Below are 24,230 nucleotides of genomic sequence, written 5' to 3'. Positions count from 1 at the left end.
TAATCTAAATTTTCTTCACCTTAATTTCATTTTGCATAGACAATTTAAAAATTTGCCTGTAAGCTTGCAGATTTATTTCAAATTTATGTTTACAAAACATAAACATTCTGATATCCTTGAATAAACAAGTGAAGAAATGCAGCATAAAATAAATCACGGATTGGATGGTGACTTAAAAATCTCAGAAATACTGTATAGAGCTCTGGCACAGCACTCATAAAGACTACTGAACACTAAAATGCAAAATCCTTCTCACATTCAACCCAAAGCTCTTCATTGGACAGATTAAAAAACAAGCAGACACCTGCTTTTTCCCAAGAAGAGTGTTTCATTTATAAGAAAAAAAGGACTTATTACTTTTGAAATCTGGCCAAATTTTCTAATTAAAATAAAGTGTGATTATGGAATGAAGTTTTTTTTTTCATACACATATATCAGGGTTATGTTAAAAAAAAAAGGCCCAAAAATGTTACATTGAGTAAGAGGTTGTACATTCAGTTAAATTCTTCAAGTTTAAAAGTACTGATGAGATTTTAGAACAAGGGTTAAGATTTTATGGGGAGTGACCCTTGCTAACAAGCAGAGAGGGAATTCTCTGTGATAAAGTAAGGAGTACATAGAGACAAATAGAAGCCAAAAAGTGATGAACAGTATTTCTCTCAATCATGCTTTTAGCTCTATTTCAGCTACATCAACCTATTACTTTATTCTCAAAGGGGTGGGAATCTTGCCTTCACTGATGGCAAGTCAACAGCTTGAAAAACGTGACTCCAAAGGCCACTTAGGCTACAAGGAGAAAATTTAGAGTAGAAATACCTCTACTAATGGAAAAAGGTTGTTCTGACCAATCAGTCATGCCACTGTGATTTGCAAGTTTGTAGTTTCAGAAGAAAACCTGTGGCACAACTTTTTTAGCAAGACAGCCACAGAAAAAGGATAGGGAACAGCGGTTCTGAAGAGGACAAGTCTGCAGCCATGCTTAGGCAGCTTTGTTTCAGTTTAAAAATGTGCATATCCTTTCCAGGACACTCAAATTCATGATGAGCTCAAATTCCACATAGAAATGTGAGACTATATATGTTTTGGGTCAAATAGTAAAATTTACAGAAAAGCAAATAATGAAAATAAGTAAATATAAATAGGAACAGCTTAGTTCCTCTTTGAAACTGCATGATTTTATGGTACCACAGGCTGTCTTTTATTACTTTTTTGCTATACATTTAACTGTCTCATCTTCCAGAATCATATTAATGTCGTTTTTTCAAAGGAAGCAATTCATTCTCAGCATGCTTCCTTTGCATATTGAAGCACTAAAAATGAGAACATCAACTATAAAATGCAATTAAATTATATTTTTAGGACAACAGAGAACAAATAAACAGGGACTCCCAAAACCTGTTTGTTTCTGCAGATTTTTGTGGGACACTTTATTATAACTTCAGAAAGAAGAAATTCAGCACAGCAGAGCACATGTAGATGATTTCATGCATTGCCTTGACTGTAATAAGAGGAATAAGAAAGCAGAAGTTTTTTGTCTTGGGTTTGGGAGTGGGGCTGGGTCAATCTCTCTGTTTTCCTCTATCAAAAAGGAAGTGTGTGATACTTCTTCTAATGTTTCCAGCTTCTGACAGATGTCTGGTCTGGGACTCTGAAGTAGACTATTACCTGCTTAGGAATGATAGACACCTCGTTCACTTTCTTTATCATCCATGCACAGGATGTAAGCTAGAAGCAGTTAGGCACCTGTCGTGCCTTTTCATATCTTCTCACGTCTTTGATTGATGACCAGTCAAATGCCAGCTAGAATCAAAGATTTATTTTTAAACTCAATTCCACATGTTTAAGTACATTATCAATTATCTGTCATTTGAAGCAGAGACTTTGTTATGACAGATCTGGACTTCTGTTCATACCATGCAGAATTTTACATCCTTTTGGCTATGCCTTTTAGCTATTTATTCTTTATGATTTGGAAAAACAGCAGCAACAACAACAACAACAACAACAAAGCTAAACAAAAAAATCCCTTACCAGCATTTGATATCCTTAAGTTAATTATTGTCATCTATCACCCTCTGTGTTATACAAAGTGTTATGGCTACAGTATGAAACCCAAAAGCTGGCTTTTAAGCATACATTTTTATTTCTGTATATCAGTTCTCAGTTTCTCACTGATTCATATAATGTTTTCCAAATTATAAGATCCTACAAATAGCTAATTGACTGCCACATTAAAGTTCTACTTCTCTGAAAAGCATATTCTTTGTTTTTTGATGAATTATTTAATGAAAGTTAGGTACTAGTGATCACATATACAGCTATCAACTGTCTGCCTTTAAAAAAATGATTGATTTCTGTGTAACTTAGGCTCCTGATGGATGACAGAAATCTCATGGGTTTTGTGCTTAAATATGTTAAAAGCATTTTCTCCCTTGAAACATGAGTTAAACTTAAGACACTTACGCAAAAATATATGCAAATACCTTACTAAATTCCTAATCACTCCTATATAAATAAATACTGATTTCCTTGTAAACTGAGAAAAGTACATGAAACACAGCCTATGGCAATTAACCTCCTTACCACAATTCAACTATCCTAAGTCTTGTGAATCATTAAATGTTCTATTGTGACTACCAAACATTTGTCTTAAATTCAGGAATAATGAACCCAATAATACATAGTACTACAATTTAATCCATTGGACTTTATTAAATCAGGCAGGTTTCTATTGTTGGTTATGTTACTGCTTACTACCTGATACCATTACAGCTCTTCCTTTAAAGTTTGGAGTTTGTTAATTTTGTTACTGTCTCTTTTGATCTGGGCCTTTTTTTTTTTAGTTTATTTTTTTTCTGAGAGTAATATAAGTCTTGTAAAGATCATTAATTTAAGCTTTTTAATTGATTTGGTCTTTGCACATCCCCTAGAGAACTTACTGTTTTATTTATAATCTTTGAGTCTAACATGGCAATTTTTCCTTGCAGCCTACCCTCACTGGGTGGAGAAGCTCAATGATACCCAACTAGACAGTGGAGAGCAGCTCCGATGGGAGTGCAAAGCCACTGGAAAGCCAAGGCCCACTTATCGCTGGCTGAAAAATGGAGTTCCTCTCTGGCCACAGGTACACTAGACAAGGAGTCACCTCTATGTTGGGTGCTTCTCTTTTCATTCAGATAAAGTCACTTAAAGTATAGAAATGTTCTTCAGAAATTACTATTTGGCTAACACAAAAAGTGTAATGACCATTACATTTTCAACTCAATCTGTTCTCTGAAAGTAACAGAATTTATCATGAAGATCATTGAAATGGTTTGTGTAAGACCCCTAGAATGTAAAGTGTTTTACTACAATCACCTGATATATTTTGGAATTAGACATAATTTTTTTTTTTTTTTTTTTTTAAAGACCACTGATGGCACGGTCTGTCTTTTATTTCACATTTTTCTGTTTCTCTCACTGCATCATCAAAGAATCATCTCACATGTGGGTTCTTTTGCCTAATACCTTTTAATTTTATAGTCTCAAATTTTTTGGAGTAATGAAAATTTTTGCAAATTTACTTAATCTATTTTCCCAGATTAAAATAAAGCTAGCTTCTTAATTCTGGGAGAAAATGTCTATATTTGCAAATGAACTAACAAAATGGATTTATGAATATAAAAGATGTAATGTCTTCCTTTCCAGCAAATGTCCCTTCTATCTATCTGGGAACATCAACCAATTATGCAAACAACCAGAAAAGAAACATATAAACAGTTTACTTTTGAAGCTGTGAGGAATTGAAAATAAGGCTACTCTATTCATTTCTGCCTTTTTATATGGAGCTATTAGTGCTGAAATTGAAGCAATTTAAATGTCTCTACTTTTTGGTTCTCTGATTTTCCAAACCATTAGTTTCTCCAGGCTCTGAAATTTAAAATTGAATTTTACTTTGAGATGGGTGAGGGCTTACAACAAAGTGAATTTTTTATCACAGTTTCCTCTGCATTCCCAAACAATTTATGCCTTATCAATTTTAACTTACAACAACTGTTATAATGAAACTTAGAGTTGTTTTAAAGTAGTTCAAATTATTCATACTATAGCTTCATTACATACTCCCTTCCATAAACTGTTATTGATGTCCCTTCTCTTCCAGTTGTGGTAATTATTTTCTACTAGGTGGCCTTTCAAATTAGAAATTTGTACTAATGATGAGAGTAATTGGACCCTTTAGTTCTTACTTATGCAAGCAATCTTTCATAGATCTCCTTTTATGAAAATAGCACCATTACTGAGACCAAAAAATTTGCTATGTACTTGAAGATCATCAGACACATTACATCCACAAATTATTTCTTGCCTCCTTAAAGTTCCCAGGATGAGCTGCTTTTAAAAATTATGTAAGGCTAACAGCAAACAAACAAACAAACAGAATAAAGGAAACTTTGAATATAGTGAATTTATCTGAAAATATTTACTGTCAAATATTTTTTGACTTTTTATTCTTGTAATTTCTTGTATAACAAGATAAAGGTAAGCCCAAGGAAGCTTGTTTTCTCTTGCTTCACCTTAAACTAATAACAGCAATTTTCCAGTTCCTTTTTGCTTTTATAGAATAATTTTTAATGGTTTTTTAAATTCCATTACAGAGCAGGATTGAGATGATTAATGGTGTTCTGATGATCCATAGTGTGAATGTCTCAGATGCTGGAATGTATCAGTGCTTAGCAGAAAATAAGTATGGTACGATTTATGCCAGTGCTGAGCTGAAGGTTTTAGGTGAGTATTTGGAAAAGAATAAGTTGTTCCTTTTTCCCCTTTTGAGAATTCATTCTTTTCTTAGATTGTTGTGACAAGAAACAGCTTCTGCCAGTCCAAACAGCAGAGAAGATAAAAGTGGTTTCTTTTTATTCTAGTTACTTATGTGTGGGTGAGTCCTTTATTGCCCCAGAGAGCATTGGGCCTTCTGTTAACCAAAAATTGTCATTCATGCATAACTGACTCCATAGAATTTTGTGAATATTTCTCTCATAAAGCTATTACAGTTCAAATAAATGGAAAAATATTTTTCACTCCCTCAAACATATGTGCCAGAGACAAAATTTAGAGGAAGTAAATGTATTTTAATCTCTGTTAGAATTAACTTAATATTTCTACTTTGGCCATTATTCAAAGATAATTATGCAAGATCTTATTTTCAAAAACTTCTTATGAAATCACCAAACCAAATTAAATAATATCAGTTACATATTTGGCTGAATATCCTCCAAAGAAAAGCAAATACACTACATAGTGTTACCTGGAAATATGATAAAAATGTCATAATCCAAAAGCTGAAGCAAGCAGTTAATGAAGAAAAAACTGAAGAACTTTTGAACACTCTAATTTTCCTTAAACCAAACTGTAGCAACATGCAATGGAACAATAGTGATAAGTGCCCTTCCAGAGGATTAAGACAGACTTGTAAGATCATTTCTATCAGGGTATGATGTAGCAGGAAGAAAGTTGTCCACCAAAGTTGTTTAATGGCCCTATCAGAGATTAGACCTGCACATGAGAATCATTCCTTTAAACTCCCAGTCAAATGAGTAACGAAGCTAAAATTGCAGAAATATACTGTGTTTCAGCTAACATTTGGCTCTTTTGGTAAATAACCTTTCTAGTACATTTCAGCTATTTCCTAGCTGACCAACATTAGAATTTCACTGATAAGTTATGAAATCATTTCTTTATAGCCATAAAGTTAAAAACCAAGGCCAGTGATTGTTTTCTTTTCATCACATTTTTTGGTCATTTGTGATTCAGTCAGCAAACCTACAGGTTACAGCATTCTTTGGCTTTGTTTTTTGTATCTGTTATAAAATAGGTATACCTAGTATGTCAGGTACTTGCAGACTTTCTTTGATGTTCTATAATATCAGAAATAGACCCTGTATATTGCTGCAGTAAAATTAGTTTTTCATTTTCTCACTTGTAAGATTGTACCCATGTTAAATTTTAACCATAATATTGAATTAAAGAAACAGTTGTGTTTAATTTGCTGCCTTACCAAAGGGAAAAGAACAGAATAAATTGTGCATATAAATATCTCTGGTATGTGAGTTAACCAAAATAATGCTAGGAAAATCCTACATATTTGAGGCTACAAAGTGTAATGTCCCTGTGTATCTGAGATGTACCTGAGGTGAGGGATAGCTGAGGTAGAGACCTTTGACATTACAAAGGTAGTTCAAGGAAAATGCAGTCAAACACCTGAGAACTAATGTAGTTTCTTGGTGTGAAATTGCAGTAATTAATGACATTTTTTAATGCATTTATTATCTTAGCTTTTGTTTGTAAAATGGGAATTCTGAAAAAGTGAAATACTAAGAACAAGACATGGTTAAATGTCTTCTATTAAGAAGTTCTCATATTGAAATTCCCAGTATTCAGACAAATATAAGTGAAAACAATCAAATTTCTCTAACACTAATATTCTTTGCAAGCATTAACTCTAGAGAGTATATTTTGGATTGGTGTGGAATTAAAACTTTGTTTCATTTTGAACTATTTACCTCTAACAAGTTCTTGATTTAAAAGAAAAGATGGGAAAAGTGTAGCTAAAACATTTGCATTATTTAATTTCTAAAGTTGCTTGAATTCACAAGTAGTTTAATCTGCTCATGTGAAAGATTTCTCATTAATCTGTAGCTGGATTAAGTTATAAATTTACCATGTAATCCTGGCTGCTGATTTCAAATGTTTTGTAAATTTTTTACTTTGACATAATAACTTCAAAGAGAGAAAGTGAGATTCTATTCCCAAACCCAAATGTATTTTTCTAATCTTCTCTTAGAACACAATGAAACAGAAGGCTCTGATTGTTCTCTGTAGAGTTAACTTACTTCTTTTTAACAGCTTCAGCTCCCACTTTCCCACTCAATCAAATGAGGAAAACAATAATTGTTACCAAAGGCCAAGAAGTTGTCATTGAGTGCAAGCCGGAAGCCTCTCCAAAGCCAACTATCACCTGGAAGAAAGGCGACAAAGTGTTAAGGGAGAATAAGAGGTCAGAAGTTTGTTCAGTAAACTAAAATTGTGTTTGCGTGTTGGATTCTGTGATATGATATGAAAATGCAGCAAGTGACAAGAACATGCTGAACGTTAGCCTGGGTAGGGCATAATTATTTTGTCAAGCTGATTTGTTTGACAGTAGTGACTTTATAGTTTCCACAATATTGAAATGAAAAATCTTAACATTGTTCAGAGATGTAGAGAGATGAAAAGGTGTTGTTTGTGGAGTTTTGTCTCTATTTTCTGTTACTAATTTCAAAAACCTTTCAATTATTTTGTAGAGGTACTTCAAATCTAGTGTATGAAAGTATCAAAAGCATAAAGGTCAAACTATTCAGGAAGACATAAAATGTGCTTATTCATTTGAAATAATTTTAATAAGGCAGATTTACAGCTTGATCACAATGGAAGTCTATGTAAGAATAGCTTTAAAATTATTCAGAGAAGGAAAATATAATTCCATTATAGGATTTAATTATACTGGTAGTTTCTGTACTCAGCGGTACATCTGTTTAACAGATTATGCTTGATTAAATAAGTTCTGTCCAGCTTTGTATGGTAAAAGTAGTTTAAGCACTGCAGGTTAAATGCCAGATGTAATTGCACTTTACAAGATTACTTATCTGTACACTGGAATAGTTTTGCTACTCTGCACATGGTCTTTAAGCACAAAGAGCAATCTTTTCCTCTTTCTGGTAACGTGGTATGTGAATGAAGTAATTTAAAATGACTTGTGTAGTATAATCAGAAAGATTAAATCAAGCCCCCCCTTTTTTTGAATTTTTACAACACTGAGGGAAGCAGTAGAGTGCATCTGTCCTCATTAGCTGCCAAAGCTATTTTGTTCAAGTGTGCTGTATTTTCATCTCATGAAATTTGTTTTGTTCTGAGAAGGAAAAATGGGTAACTTCTTGTACCATATTGATTTTTTTTTTTGTTGAAGGGGAGAGAGCATAACAGTATTACATACAACATTTTACTAACAGGAGTTGTATCATTTGTATTGACAATATGACAGATTTATATTACTAAGGAGCTGAAAATATCAAATATTGTGACACTGATGTCTCTATGCTCTACCTACACAGTTGATACTTTTCACTACATGACCTTTTCCTCCCATCTCCACAAAACTCACTATGGTTTCTCTGATCACCACGTGTAAATCACATTTTAATCAAAGACCAGTAAAGCATTTTAGTAAGTACTTTATGTCTGTCCAAACATAGCCTAACTCCGAAGTTAAAATGTTACGACAATAGATCTGAAGTTTCTTTTTTTGGTACTTGTAGATTTTGATACTTGCTTGTTTAAACAGAGGCTGGAACAAAAAATGATGAAATGTGGAAAATGAAATGCTGGTTGAACTATATCAGATATTTGAAAAAAGAGGGTTGCATTCAACTTAATTTTTAGTCAGCTGTTCAAGGATTATCATGTGTTATTTACATGAGCCTCCCTGCATCTACTGTTTTTAGAGGGGTGGGCATGAGAGGAATATCAGTTTCAAGGGAATTTAGTTCTGTCTCTATACAGTATACTCTAAACAAAAATAATAGAGTCTCTTTAAGAGAAGGTGAGGAAGCCTACTGTGATTTGTGAAAGGAAGTGTAAATAAATGAAGATAATATGTGTGTTTCCATGCTTTGGAGGCTCTGAGAAGGAAGGAACGCTGTTAAACATTTAAAAAAGGAATAAACTAACATTGTAAACATATCAGTACACTTTAAAAATGGGCTTTCTTCATAGTCTGTTGATAAAAATCCTAGGAAAAAAAAACTAATTAGGTACGGTCATCTGATGAGTTCTCATTGACTACTAAGTCCTTAGAGAAAACAAAATAATAATCAATTTTAAAAATAGCAAAAAATAGCAACATTCTGGTTAAGTAAGAAGGAAGGACAAGAACAGAACAGCATAATATATTTTCTTCTTTTCTGTCACATTTTTTTTCTCTTCTAAATTGTGGCTATCAAGTGTACATTGTGTTTAAGTTTTGTGAAGTCTGTGAGCCCAGCAAAGGAATCTGATCCTTTTGGCAAGATCAATAAAAAAGAGACCTTCCCCTCCACAGCAAAGAAAAAATTTCACTTGAACAGTGGGTATGCTCTTATCTATTCCATGTCTTCCAAACTCTGTTGCTCCTTAGGTATTTTTTATACAACAAAAGCTGGTTGACAGAAATACGTCTAGTGACATTTCCATAGATAACTGAAGAGAAGGCTGATTGTTCCTGTGGGACTCATGGCTGGCTACAGTCCTCACTGCAGTCAGACCTTGGCTTAAGCTCCTGGAATTTAGTGCAGTCTGAAAGCCTCAGAGTCATTGGAAAGCCATACACTTGGGAACATAACTGTGGAATGCCTTCATTAGCTTCATTTCTCGGTCTCTTTTACCTTCAAACAAATTATCCAGGTCAAGCCCTTCGAATTCATAGTATAGCTATGATAGGCTTGATCCCCAGAAATCATTTTGAGTAGCCAGGTAATTTGATTTCTTTAGGAAAGGGTATGCATATTGTAACAGGGTTTTTCAATTGAGTTCCAAATGAGTGTCAAGTCTATGAGATAGATCTAAAAGAATCAGGATATTCAGTTATGTCAGTTATTATACATCAGTCATTTGCTGATAAAAACACAGCTCCAAGTTTTACAATCTCAAAATATATTAAAATATGATGAAATTATTCCTATAAAAAGATAGTTATTTAATAAGGTTTCCAAAGTGTTTACAATTCATTCTATTAACCAGAGATAAAGATCTAGAACTGATGCAAAAGAAATTAAATAAAATATATTATATTGGAGATCTTTTATGCAGAAGACTAGAACTTCCAAAGATCAAGGCATAGTCTGTGAAGCTTACTGGTACAAGACATTTAATGATCAGCATTTGAACAGAGTTCAAGTCTCTTTCATATATCATTATCTCAGTGAGTCATTAATACATTCAAACAAAGATAATTTCATCTGCAATTTCACCTAACAGTTTAAGGAAGGGAGTTGTTATACTTCTATTTTGGAATTAAAATACAGCTGAGCACAATACCAATATCAGTGGTCTGGATATAGAACATATTTAAGCTGCATATTTTCATTCATCATCTCACAATATTTAAAATTCATAGCTATCTTTCCTAACAACTTGTCTCAGTACTTGATTCTCATAGGCTGGTAGATGGTTGTGTCTCATTTATGGCAGGCTATGATAAGGTATGCTCTGGTTATTGACTTGAACAATATTTTCATCCACAAAAATTTGTAAAGAACTTTGGAATCTTTTTGTTCATAAGTAGCTTTGGTTTTATAGGAAAGCGGATTATATTGGGACCAAAGTCTGAAAAAAAAGTTCTTGCTTTTATTTTTAGTAAACAGTTTGATTGGAACTTTGCTTTAGAACCTAAATAGGAGGAATTAGACCCTTGGGCAAGAGTTCAGCGACCAAAATATATTTTTGTGAAGTTTCTAAAATATTTCAATCAGATACTTCCTAAAGTGGAATCAAACCATCACTTACTACTTTAGTGTCAGCTTCTAAACAAGACCAAGACCCAGCCCTTCCAGACCACGAAGCCATCCAGAAGCCTGTTCATAATTAAACATTTTTTAACTTACATATCAAACTAAAAAAAAGCAACAAAAGTGATGTTTTGTAGACGTAAATGTTATCATGTACACTAGAATAGACCAGAATTCAGTGTCAGTTGCACCAATATAAATCATGAGTTCTAGTAACAGAGTTAACAATTAAATTCAGAGCAAACACTTTTAAATTTTTTTTTAAGTTCCTGTGTTCAGGCATCAGGTGTTTTATAATGATTTACAACTGCATAAATTTTTGTGAGCCATTACTACCTGAGCTGTAATCACTTTTTCTTCATTTTCTTAAAGAAAATTTTGTTTATTTTCTAGATTGCCTTGTAGTGGTGATTACAGTTGATATTTAAACAGATACACCTGAGGAGTCAAAAGTGTTGAAGTCTAATAAGTCCTTGTTTATCTGTTTTTTGTGCTTTCTCATATAACTAAAATATTCTCCTAATTAAACTTATATTAAATTTTTAGTCTAGCTCATTATTTCCATTACATATCCATTAAATTTAGTCAAAATGAAATCATTTGAAAGCACTCTAGAAGTGAAAATGTTGTCCTTATTCCCTATTTTTGCCTTCTTTATTAAGACTACCAAGTAATAAAAATATTAATAATCATTTTAAAAAACACAGTTTAACCAACAAATCAGTAACTGAGGGAGCAGGACTTTCCTATTCCCAATTCTGTGCTGCTTTATTTTGCCTTTTTTCTTCTCCTTTTGAAGTTTCTCAAATTATAATTCTTTGTTTTACACCGTAATTTGTGTGCAGATAAATATTTAATCTAAAAAACAAAAAACAAAATATGGGGATGACCTAATACCTATGTATTCATTGGTAATGTAGTTCTGTGTTTATGGATTTTTGTGCTTCCCATATGGCACAGAGGCGCAGTCTAAGCTTTCTCCTTCACCTCACAGAATGAGCTGTGCAGAAAAGCATTAACAGTCCCTGAAGGTCAGACTCACCACAGATCACCAAGAGCAGCATAGTGCCAGTCTCTCTGTGGCCACTGTGTAATTGCTCATATTGATCCACCTGTGTCCCAGATTAATTCTTGCTGAAGACCTAAATACACTAAGTCTTTCTCTGGGGAAAATAAATGGTAGCAAAACTCCACCTGCCATTTCAAATCAGTCACTTTTTCTATGGTGCAATTAGCTTCCTTTTTTCCCCTTCTGTTTGAAGGAGTTCTTACATAAGATGAGAAAACTTGGTATGTTAAGCAGCAGAGGGAATTTCAGATATTTTGAAAGTAATAGACTGGGTTTTGCCAGGACAAAACTTCAACATCTCTATTATTGCAATACACAATCACAATGGTAATTTCATTGATTGCAAATGGGAAAAAACTCTTTCCTTTTTTTCTGAATGATAAAAAAAAATTACAGAGCAGCACTGAGTGCCATGGAGCTCTGGATAGCACCTGGTCCACTCCCAGGGTCAGAGCAGTGTCAGCTAGAGCAGATTGCTTAAAGTCATGTCTAGTCAGGTTTTGAGTAACTCCAAGGAGGAAAACACTGCAGCCTATCTGGGAAATTTGCTCCTACTAGAGTTAAGCACCCCTACAGTAAAACAAAACGAAACAAAACACCAAAAAAATTTCAAACACAAACAAAGAAAACCATTTTAATATTTAAACAGCATTGATGTTTACATGGAATTGCACGTGTTTTAGTTTGTGCCCATTGTCTCAGTCCTGTCACAGGGCACCACTGAGAACATATCTGCTTGCATCATCCCTTCAGAGTGTGTGCATCAGTTGATCAGTGCCTTTAACAGCTGGGAGGCTCTGATCTGTAAAAAAATATGGCCATATAATGAGTTTCTATCAATGTTCCATGACACCTGAAATTCTCCATTCGGGTCTGTGCCAAACCTGCCTGGCCACCAAAACTCATAAAATGGAGATGTCACTTCCCCATACGAAACCTTCCCAGAGTGTATTGCCATGTTGCAAAGTTACTCTCTGCTTGCCATATTCTTCATTTACTGTGTGCCTGCCCTGAGGTAGTTGGGATGGATTTGCAGCCATGGTGAAGCCTGTAGAAGCTATAAATTGAACAACAAAGTACTAGATATTAATAATAAGTGCTCTGACAGTTGTTCCCTTACTACAAATAATATTCCTGGATACAGAAAATAGGGAGATATGGATATTTGTGAAGGTACTGGACATTAAAAATATGGACAATTTTTTATGAGAAAACTTTTTTTTCTGTGGGTAAATTGCAAGCAGTACATTGACCTGTGAAGAACAGGAGAACACTAAACAGTGCTCATTAGGTGAGAAGTATTGTCTATAGGTACTAAATTTAGAATAAAGACACTGGAGGGGACAAAGTGTTCAAGCTGCATGTAACAATACATGAGGGAGTGAATTGAGGCTGCTAAAGTTCTGCCTTGAACTAAGCTTGCTTTGTTTTGCTTTCTTTCAGTAATGTTTCCCTAACATTCAGCAGCTGTAAAAGAAGTCAGAGAAAAGAAAAAGAAAGTGATCTTTTACAGGGACATTAAATTCCAAATGCGAATATTATACAAAGACACAGGGAAATCTGATGCTATTGCTTTTTACCTACCTTCAAGTCAATACTGAAATCTTTGAACTATAGAAATATCTGTGCTGTATGCCTAGATATTTCATCTGTCCCACTTTGCTATGTAATTAGCAGAAACACATAGAGCACTTAAATCTAAAAATATCATCATTCAAAACCTTAGAAATAGACATGTTTTTACAGTCTTCTGGTCTCTCAAACTCCTTCCTTTTCAGTTTTGACAGGTTCTTATTACAGTTTTTCTCTTCATTCTACTGTATTTAAGGATCTTTCAGTGTTTCCATTTGAAGTTCCTATTTTAATAGCTGTTAAGCTTAATTATGATGGAAAAATCAAAAAAGGAAAATATAGGTGTTTCAGAGCAGCAGCAAGAAAAAGATTGAGTTTATAGGCAAAATCTGTATTCAGTTTTGTAAAGTGCTTTGGTTTGTACATGTTCTGTTATGCTTTTGAATATGAACACGTAGCTTAGATATATATTATATGTTTTCTTCATAATCATGGTGGTAGCTTTCCAAAAGTATTTCAGTTCTATATAACTGTGGTTGGTATCATTTGTTTGAACTGAAAATATGGACTGTGAAGGCAAAGAAGGTGAATATATAAAACGGATGGAAAATTATTCTGAATCACATTTTCTGGTTTGTCTGTTGGTCCCTGAATTGCACCAGGCTCAACTTGTTCTTGGCACAAGCTTTCTTGCATTTGTGCTATCAGCCACACAGACAGCAGAGTAGTTCAGCCTTCTACCATTCCAGTTTTTCATAAGAACACCCTTTATTTCCTCATAGTAATGAAATATCTCTAGGGTTAATACAACAACAGGGGCAATTTGTTAAGCAGTTTGAAGACTTTACTCTGTGCCCCCAGTTAAATATCCTAAGAAAATTACTATTTGCAAGTTCTAATTAGTTAAACAAGTAACATTTCCCACAGAAACCAAAAAAATTATCTTTTTGTATCCGAGTAAAGTATTCGCTATGAGATTCCACATGACTTCTCTGAACTGTCTTTCTTTCCAGGAATAAGATTCAAGACAATATGTTTTATTATTTGTCCTTAATATAGTACTATCTACAGTACTTCATATACAGCTGTGTAGGCACTTGCTGACTCTTTTTAGGGAAATAAGTCTTGATTCAAATCAGAATTATATGCTTAGGTAACAGTGCATTGAAGTCTACATTTTAGAAATACATTCTCTTCTTCACACATTGGCTTGATGTTTGAAGAAGTGTTCCACCACATCTTACCAATTTTCAATTCAAGCAGGATTTATTTGTGTGGAAATAGCTACACAGCTCCCTACAATAACCCTACTGCCACCCAGCTGCTTCGGCAGCTTACGAAATTACTCTTTCATATCCATCAGGCACATGTGGGTGTTTTGCACCTCTTCAGGAGCCTACAGACTAGACACTAATATTTGAGGAGGTGAGTCCCACCCTGTAGGATCTTGCTTTTTAGTATTTCCATGAAACTGCATTTCCCCTTTTTTTGACTCAGTTACTGAACTGTAACTATCCCCTATATAGTCCATAGCCCTAATTAAAAGTAAAACCTCAGATCAGCCATTTTAAGTTGCTGAGAACGCAAGATATTTGATCTTCTGTCTCTGTCTTGAATATCTGCTGACAACTAATTATCATTTGAGCAAAAGGTTAATGAATTTTGATTTTAACTATGATTCATTTCTCTGTTGTTGTTATAAATGGCTGCCTGTTTGTTCATCACACAGGTAAAATATGACAAATCTCAGTGGCCTAAAGGTTTTTCTTGGCTTAAGACTCTTCAAACTCTGACTTTCAGCATCATTTGCCCTTAAAAGAAACATCATCTAAAAATCTTGGGAATATAAACACTTAAATTCATGCTACCACTCATCCACAGATTCCCAAGGGGAAATTTAATGATCGAAAAGTAGTGAAGAAAGAAAATACCGAGGACATTAAGAAAGGGAAGGTTCATGACAGAAACTCTAATCTTCCTGAGAGAGTTCTGCAAGTCATTTCTTTTCAATTTTTGCATAAATCATGGTCTAATTTATCTGTGGCAGGCTCATAATGGGATTTAGAGAGCTGATTATAAAGTAGAAAAGGGAAACAATGATAACCTTGACTAAACAGTAAAAACAAATAGTAAGATCATCCCTTGACAAAAGGAGTCTGTTCCAAAGCAGAATTGTTTTACTAACTGAGCATATTGCATGAGTTTTTGGAACATGATGATGTGGCCACACACCTAAACAACTCTCAATCTTCACTCATGTTTGCTTACAGAGAACAGGATTAAGGAAACAGTCCAGAACCCAGAAATATTAAATGATATGTACTTTGTGGACTTTGGGCAAGAGACTTGCTTTTCTGTGTCTATGTGTGCAGTTAGGTGTGGTTTCGGTGGCAAACTGCCAAAATTTCTATCCCTCGTCTCAGGCCTCTTGCTTTACAGTGAAATGGTTCAGGAATCCAATTCAGGTGAAAAATAGCCCCATTATTTCACCTAAACTTTGTTGTCTGGATTTTTATTTTTTTAGATCATTCCCTTGTCAGCAGGTCATACAGATGCAGTCATGACATACCAGAGCATCCAGGAAGGACTGGAGTGATGAGCCAGGGACTGGGAGAGGAGCTCACAGCAGAGTGTCCAGGACAGCACACACACCCAGTCTCTCATTTTTCTGCCTGTACATGCTTTGCACCAGTTAGGGCAGATGATTTACCCACACAAGTAAATGAAAAGCTGCCTTGTAATCCCAGCTGGGATTCCACTGGGATGCAATCAGATTAGCTATTCAGCAGTTAGTCCCTGGCTAGATTTTAGTTTCCCTCAAGCAGCTGTCCCAAGCAGTCCCTAAGCATCTTAGGAGTTTCAGCAAGTCCTGCTACACTGTCTGCATGCTGCCACCCTGTTTTAAAGGCTATCATCGATTGGATGAAGGCATTTCTGTGATAGCTGACTTCACTGTGGTGGGTGGAATACACCTATTTATCTTGCTGATGGAGAAATAATCCTTGTAGAGCATGGCACAGCACATGGGAGTCACCTCAGCCAGAGTCTCTGGGCATTATCACTGAATTAGCCACAAGAAAAGTAATAATTTCTATGGCTCAGTGACATGTAACCATACAGCAACAAACTGTTTCAAGGCTTTAGGAACCAAGTAAATTTTTAAATTAGAAAAAAATAGAATGTGAAAGGAGCTCCCGAGGCATTGTGGGAAAGTTGTAATATGAGCCCAGATATTTTGGATTGAAAAATTTTTTCAGACTTTAGAATATGAGCATGTATTTCAATAATATATTTTAACTCATAGCACATATTGCATTTTGAGTGATGCTTAATATTTTTTAAATCTACCAGTCAGCATCCATGATCTGTGTAGAGGCTACAAAGATCTTCTACAGATGGGTTGTCAGAATTCATTTGGAATTGGAAAATCTCCTTTACAGGGAATATTCTTCCTTGTCTGTCATAAATCTAAAATAATTAGGGTGGTTTTTCAACAGATTATCATCTATTGCATCTAGATTTAATGATCTTTGATCTTCTATTGTGAAATTTATTATGAAATTTCAAAATTAAAGAGGAATTTTTAATGCTTTTGACATCTTCTCTCACATTATGTTCTAACACTCTCCAGTCTGTCAGTCTCAGAAATCAATGGACTCTTAGTATTTATGTGCTAATTGGTCCCAAAGAAGGAGAATGTCTATGCATATTTTTAAAAAGTAGATATATTTTGCAGAAAATTAAATTTTGTGCAGAAACTTTAACAAATGATTCATTATTTGAAAAAAAAATATGGTGGAAACTGGCTTTCTAATTACATTAGTAAAAAAATTAGTTACAGTAATCTAGAAAACAACGTTACAATTAATCCATATGGTCATGACAGAAGATAATGACTCTCTCAAGATCATTGATCTTCAGGTCTCTGCCTAACTTTATGAACACACTTCAATCTGTAAATGACCATAAAGTTGCTATCCAATCAGCAGTCTCACTGGTGTATTTGTAAGCAATATCTGGCAATGAAACTATATATTATTCAGCAAAAAAACACTCTAGGTCAGAACAAGGGATATCTGTCCTGTTTGCATTTTACATAATTTCAAATACTGAAGAACCTCAGTCACCGCTGTTGTCAAGGCTCAGATTTGCTTCACTGTGAAAAATAGACACCATATTTCCTCATGAAAATTTTATGCCATTTTATCTGTAAAGAAAGCCCAAATATTCATTTTTTTAATAATATGAAAATTAGTATCACAAATCAGTATCACACTATTGCTGATCATGGGTTACATTCCTTGTATTTCAACAGTATCAGTCGCATGCTCTCATTTAGACAAGAGGTTAATTTAAAAGAATTTTAAATGTAATGTTTCTCCCTTGTAAATCGTAGCGAGTAGGCAAGAAATTGACAATATTTATGAAAAACAACATGAGTGATCTACCACTGCTTTTAAATTGCAAATTCACTTACCATTGGGAAAGACACTATCTCTAATAAGATCTAGTTGTGTATAGCATGAATTTCACAATGGCATATTATCAGTATCAGTGAAAATCAAATTACTCTGATATTAGTGACTTCCATGCAAGTAGATTTTCTACATTTATATCTGAGATTCCTGCATTTCTCATTTTTCTTTTCAATGGCTGTATACAGCTACTCTCTGTACAGTAAATAAATGAAAGTCAGAGGGAAAAAAATCATAAAAGTAATGGACACAGGAAGCTTAAAAATATACCGAGGCTTCTTTTTAGTAGACTAGCCTTGAAAAAGAAAAATGTTCTAGCAAAGCAAGAAGTTGAGTCATTTGATATTTGTGAAGGCTTTTAATGAGCATTCTTCAACCTTGCCCTTCCCTTCCACTTTCCTCTAGCTAAATCCTTTTAAAAAATAATTTCTCCAGTTTCTGTTTTTCAAATTTAACAAGTAAGAGCTTCTAAGTTAATGAATATGGCATTTAAATCCAATTATTAAAAAATATTTAGTAAAATTAGCACCAACATTAATATCTGTAGCACTTCACTGGACCTAATATATCTAGTAGGCTTCTTTTTCTCCTGCCACAGAGGCCTGGCATTTCTGTCCAGTCACTAACATGATTTTGTAGATGTGCTCACTGACTATTAGCTCTCCACCTATGTTCACAGCAGATATAATAAAGCTAGAGGTGGGAAATGTATCATTCAAATTTTACCAAAGTATCATTAAATTAACTGTGCCAAAATAGTTGAAACATATTTAAAGTATTATAAATTTGGAGGTTTTGGATAAAAACTCAAGAAGCTGTATGAGAAAAGTTTGTTATTTTAATATGTGTGTGTGTGACTTAAGGTCATATTGAACTAATTTCTCTGATTACATAGTCTGAAAAGTGATGATATGGTATTGTACCAATGTAAAAAGGTGATTTTGTGTGATTGAAGTATGGTTATGCTGGTATCAGAACAGGCATATTCTGAAGCTGCTAAGTGTTTGATGTGGCTTCCATAAACTTTCCAGTTTTGCAAAGTTCTCAAACCATTGAGCAGAAGGATATTTCATGACCCCTTTTTTTGGTTTTTTTTGTAAGAGTGACCTCTTTCAATCTTCTCAGATCTATGCATTACTTACTCTTTGACAAGAACAACAATAATTCTTCAAAGGAATCTCTCAGACTTTTGTCTGTGACTGTTTATTAATCTCATATTTTTACCCTGGTATTTTTGCAATTTCATGCACTTTTCACTTTCATCCTCAAAAATTTTCTCAGCTCTTCAATATGTACTGCAACTACATAACCCCAAGAACATCCGCTGGTATAGTTCATTTGTCACTACTAAGCCAAGTGACATATACTAAGTGGTATTTTTTTCTTCTTTTTTTTAAGAAACCCTTCTTCCCATGGAACATTAAGTCTTCATTTTTTTTTTTATTTTAGAACTGAAAAGTTTTGCTGTAGCTTTTCTGTAGATCTGTAGGTTTTCTGCAAAGTTATCATTATCTAAAATTAAATCTAAAAATTAATCAGTACTTTTTTTGTCTGGCAAAATTCAAGACAGCTCTCCTCACACTAAAAATTGCAAAAAATAAGTTCCATATTAGAAAGAGCCCAAATAAGCCTACAAATAGTTTCAGCTTATTTTGATAATTCTTTATCCCTCCTATCTACAGAAATTAACATGTCAACCAGCAGCCCCATGGAGCCACTTGCTCACTCCCCCACTAGCAGGATCAGGGAGAGAATCAGAGGAGTAAAAGCCAGAGAACTGATGGATTGAGGTAAAGACAGTTTAACAGGGAAAGCAAATCCTGTTAAACATAGCCCCATACTACCCATAATAAAGAAAATTATCTCTACTCCAGTCAAAACCAGCACAATATCCACAAATTTCTTGGACTCATTGACAACTTCTATTTTTTTGATGTATTACTACACAACTTTGAAACACTTGTACTTTTTACTCTTTTATTGTCAGCAATTTTTTAAAGCTTCCTTTCTCTGACTCTGTTACTTCTTTGCTCTGAATGGCTCCTGATATCCTTCAGTAATAATCCAAAGTCCAAATCATTCACAGTCATCAGTTCAAAGCAAAATGATTTGAGCTAGGCAGTAAAAACATCATTCAAACAAACAAACAAAAAAACCCCACAAAACCGTCCTTTTTTTTTTTAATTGATCTTTATTTTCTTTTTCTTTCTTTTATTTTGTATTGCTCTGTCACATTGCACTGCTCTGGGAAAGCATGATGGTTAAAGAATAATTGAGACTGGATGCAGTTTCTGGAAGCCATCTAGCCCAACATTCCAGGACTAACTGCATCATGTTTCTCAGGAGTTTGTCCAGGCCAGTCTTGAATATCTCCATGAATGGAGATTCTATAACCTGTCTTGTCAACTCATTACAGTATTTGAACCCTTTCAGAGTATATTTGCTACTTGATATGTTGCCATGTATTCTAATTTGTATCTTTCATCTCTTAAATTTTGTATCTTCAATTCCAGCTCTGTCTTCCCTATGCTCTCCAATAGATAGATATACTCAAAAGAAATTAAAAAAAAAAAATCCTTAACCTTCTTTTCTCCAAGCTGAAGAAGAAAGCCTCAATTTTCCCCCAGGCTCTACTCATTTGTTGTGTACTTTTACCCCATGAACATCTTTATTTATTTCTTCTGGACTGACTAGGATGTCAATGCAATCAGTGTGTCAGATACAATCCCAAGAGAAAAAGTGCCAAATAGAGGGAAACAATTGCTGCTGTGAACCTGCCAGCTGCCTTTTACTAATGCTGAAAGGGATTGGCCTTTTTTCTGCAGGGACTCATTGCTGACTCATGTTCAGCTTGGTGTCAACCAAGATCCTAGGTCTTTCTCTGCAGACCTGCTTTTAGCTAGTCATGCTATAGCTCTTCTTTACAGATTTAGAACTTTATAAGAATACCAAGGTTTGTCTCAGTCCATTTCTCCAGCTGCTGAAGTCCATCTGAATGACAATCATGCTCTACAACATATCTATCACCCTCTCCATTCGGTATCCATTTGTGAACCTACTGCATGCAGTCCTTGCCATTGCACATGACATTTATAGGACCAGTAAACAGCAGCAGCCCCTCTATAGGACTGTAAGAAATGTCAGCTAGTAACCAGCCACCAGCTGGATTTTATATCACTGAGGTCAAGTTTTTGAAATAGAGTGTAACCTATTCATTCCACACACCCACACAAAGCAGGCCCCATTACACAAATGCTTGGCCCAGGATCAGCTGGCCTTGATCCCTTCTCTGACGAGTATTCCTCATCCTCAGCTGCTCCCAGGGCACTCTGCCTGGCCTGAAGCTACAGATCTACAGGAGTAAATTACCTGCAAGTCAAGATTTAGGAAGATTGCTGCTCCCTAAAATCACGTGTTTCAAATCTTCCCCATCTTGAGAGTTTCCTTGTACCATTCCTTCAAGGGCAGTTTCTAGCTGACCTTAATTTCTTGTTTCTCATAGACTGGGTTTTGTCTCTTCAGGGTCTCTGAGAACAGCCTGTCAATCACCTGTCTGCCCTCTCTGATGTCCCACAGTCCACATGCACTGCTGCACTAACAACTCCTGGGTCTGTGGCAGTGGCTCTCCAGCCTGACAGGTACATGGGTGCCTCTCAGCACCAGCCAAAGAGGTGCTCAGGTCAGTTCTTGACAGCAGTCGGCTGAAGACAGAAACACGGGCTCTCCCTAAGAGAAAACAACCGAGAGAAGCCTCCTCTTTGCTGAAGGAAGCAAAAGTTTAGAAGACAACCTTCACCAATAGCAGCCCACCAGTAAATGTCAGAAAAAGCCCTGAAAAGAAGAGGGGAACTGTATCAGTAACAGCTAGTTCCCATTTGCTGTGCTTTGGGAACTCTCTTTGCCCTATAGATGATTTTTGATTGCCCATTTGTATTTTCTCAGCTGGGATGGGAACATTTTCTCAACTTATTTTTTTTCTCATAACTTTCCTGGTCACTTCATTTTATGCCTACCTCATATTTATAAAGAAAAGATAAGCTAAAAAAATCAACTTTTCTAATTACCCCATACTATAAATCCAGGATAAACTAAGATCCTGCAATTATTTAATTAGAGGAGAAAAGAAAGAATTCATTATACTGTATGTGAGTTACAGCTCAGTTCTAGGGAGGCTTAGTAGGAGGATAAATGGATCACCTGAAGCTTGAATCTGCATCAGACAGGTTTGTGCAAGGTAGTGGTCACTCTACAGCAGCCTAAGGGAAGAGCCAAACATGATTCTGGGACATAAAGACCCTGTACTGATGCAAGGCAGCATCAGTGCCTTGCATCATCTTGGCTTTCTGTCTTCATAAATGGCATAATATTCAGTGACTGGCTTCTAGTTGAGATATGGATCCACTTCAACTCTGAAATTGCTTATATTGTAAGCAAATTTTCTAATAAATAAAGTTTTAAAAGTCTCAACATTGATATACTTTTAATTTACCTTAGACCTCAAGTGCATTCAGGAGAAATTATGCTAAACAGTTCAGACTTCATGACTGACATCTCTGTAGCTTCAGACTAATCTTTGACAACCTATCTCCTTGTTTAAGGATTTCTCCTTATTCTCTTTTTTTCTGATTTCATGCATCACTAAGCTCTGAAAAATCCCTGTCTCAGAGCAAAATATGCACTAATTTTGCTCTGACAACCTTGTAATGGGAATTCTAATACTTATTAAATTTTTTTTTCTAGGGAAGAAAGAAGGGAAGTAAAAGACCTCCTGTGATAACATTACCTGAGTTATATCACAAGAGGTGCTGTTTTTCACTATTATGTGTTTAATGCTAATTAGGAATAAACTGTACTATGTACTTTATCTCTGCACTGAATACTTTTCAGATGAAAAGCAGTGTTTCTGGGGACTTAAAATTCCTAGTACTTCAGGAGCTAAGTTCAGCATTCAAAAGACACATCAACTACAGTTTTTATCACCAGATTCCCCTTAGTAGTGAATTTATCTTGAATCAGGTTTTGAACACTTCCTCACTTTCGCATTCAAGGCACAGTGTATTGTAATTGTGTTGTTGTGTTTTGTTTGGCATTTTGATTCTGGGCCCCTTCTCAGGATCAAGACCCATACAATAGTTCTTTGTTGTCCACTGATTACCCACTCAGGGATATCTTACATCCTCTTTGATATTCCATTAATACACAGCGTTTCCAAATTCTAATGTCAGCTTAAAAGACTCATACAATTCAGGCTCTTGAATTTAAGCACACGTGCTTTTTCCTTTAAGACATTATTTCTGCTTGATGCTTGACTTCTGCATTATGCCTCAACTGCACTTTCAAGTGGCACAGAGATAAAAGCATATACTAGAAAGTATAATCCAGATTTCATACTGAAGAGAATCCCCTGTGTCTAATACAAAGTCCTATAAAAGGAAATACTTGCAACCACAGCAGTAAGTGGATCCTTATTTATTAAAATTCATTTATTTCTTAGCAATGGATTTCCTGTTCAGCTGAATAAAATTTGCTCTAATATTAATGAAAAAAATTGTCACTGTAAAAACATAATACTGAAACGAACTAATTCAGACACTTCCAACAGGACCCCAGAGTGTAGGAAACTGTGTAATAAAATTGACTGTACACTGGTTGAATAATAAAACCAGGGGCACCATTCATTTGCAGATTATATCCTCAATTTTTTTTAACTTTTAATTCTGCAGTTAATAAATTTTAATTTAACCCTGTCTACTATTTTTTTCCTTATGTGTGTGTTGATTTCTGTATGCATGTGCTTTTTGGGTTTTTTTGTTTGTTTGTTTGTTTGTTTTTTTGTTGTTGTTGGTTTTTTTGTTGTTTTTTTTTTTTAATGTAGGTCATTTTCTTCCATGAATAAGGTATGATTTAAGGAAATAAGACATAAAAAATTGAAAAATGAGTTCTACCAAATCATTGGAGCTAAACTCACACATGGGAATTTGTTTATGACTTTTACATGGCATTTCCTTTACTGCCATTCACACAGGTTTCTGAACAGATAAAAAGCAGATTGCCTATATTCATAAGTTTTGAACTAGCAGCACCATGTTTTTTGCCCTGTCATTCATTTGGGCTGAAAATTGATTGCACAAATGGCATAGCATTAGATAGCTCTACCTTGCTGGTAGCTTCTCTCCAGATTACTGCAGAAGGACTCCTATTACCCTTTTCAGCTCATCAGTTATGTAAAGGAACAAAATCTATGTTTCTATTTACCTTGAGACATCGCTTGAATTTATTTCAGATGACCAATCTTCAGTTGCACTTCTTCCCATGGACAACTTGTTTCTACTCAGAGCCCAAACACATTCCTTAGTAGTACATAAGGCAAATGTTTCTCAGTGATATGAGGTCAGCTGAGTAAAGCCAAAGGATAACTTTGGGTATTATCTCCAGGTGGTTATTCACAATAACCTGCTTTTTTATAAATTTATTTATTCTGTTCATCATTACTTTAAGAACATTAAGTGAGAAAGTACTGAAGTTTAGAGACTTCATCTTGTTTCCTTTCAAATGATC

The 24,230-nt window shown here is 34.8% G+C and overlaps 1 protein-coding gene across 6 annotated transcripts in view; it reads left to right on the top strand.

Annotated features, from left to right (window-relative positions):
- CNTN5 (contactin 5) overlaps positions 1-24,230 on the top strand; it is a 609,082-nt gene that overhangs the window by 483,410 nt on the left and 101,442 nt on the right. For all 6 annotated transcript variants that reach the window (XM_071434213.1, XM_071434212.1, XM_071434206.1 and 3 more), the window contains 3 exons: positions 2,988-3,124; positions 4,635-4,764; positions 6,883-7,033. In XM_071434213.1, coding sequence (XP_071290314.1) covers positions 2,988-3,124; positions 4,635-4,764; positions 6,883-7,033 — 418 coding nt within the window. The remainder of the gene's footprint in view (positions 1-2,987; positions 3,125-4,634; positions 4,765-6,882; positions 7,034-24,230) is intronic.

This window comes from Agelaius tricolor, unplaced genomic scaffold (assembly GCF_023055355.1).
Source record: "Agelaius tricolor isolate 1412-34295 unplaced genomic scaffold, bAgeTri1.0.p SCAF_9, whole genome shotgun sequence".
Classification (NCBI taxonomy): domain Eukaryota; kingdom Metazoa; phylum Chordata; class Aves; order Passeriformes; family Icteridae; genus Agelaius; species Agelaius tricolor.
The sequence above is the reverse complement of the archived record's forward strand: the minus strand, read 5'-3'. Positions and strand labels throughout refer to the sequence as shown.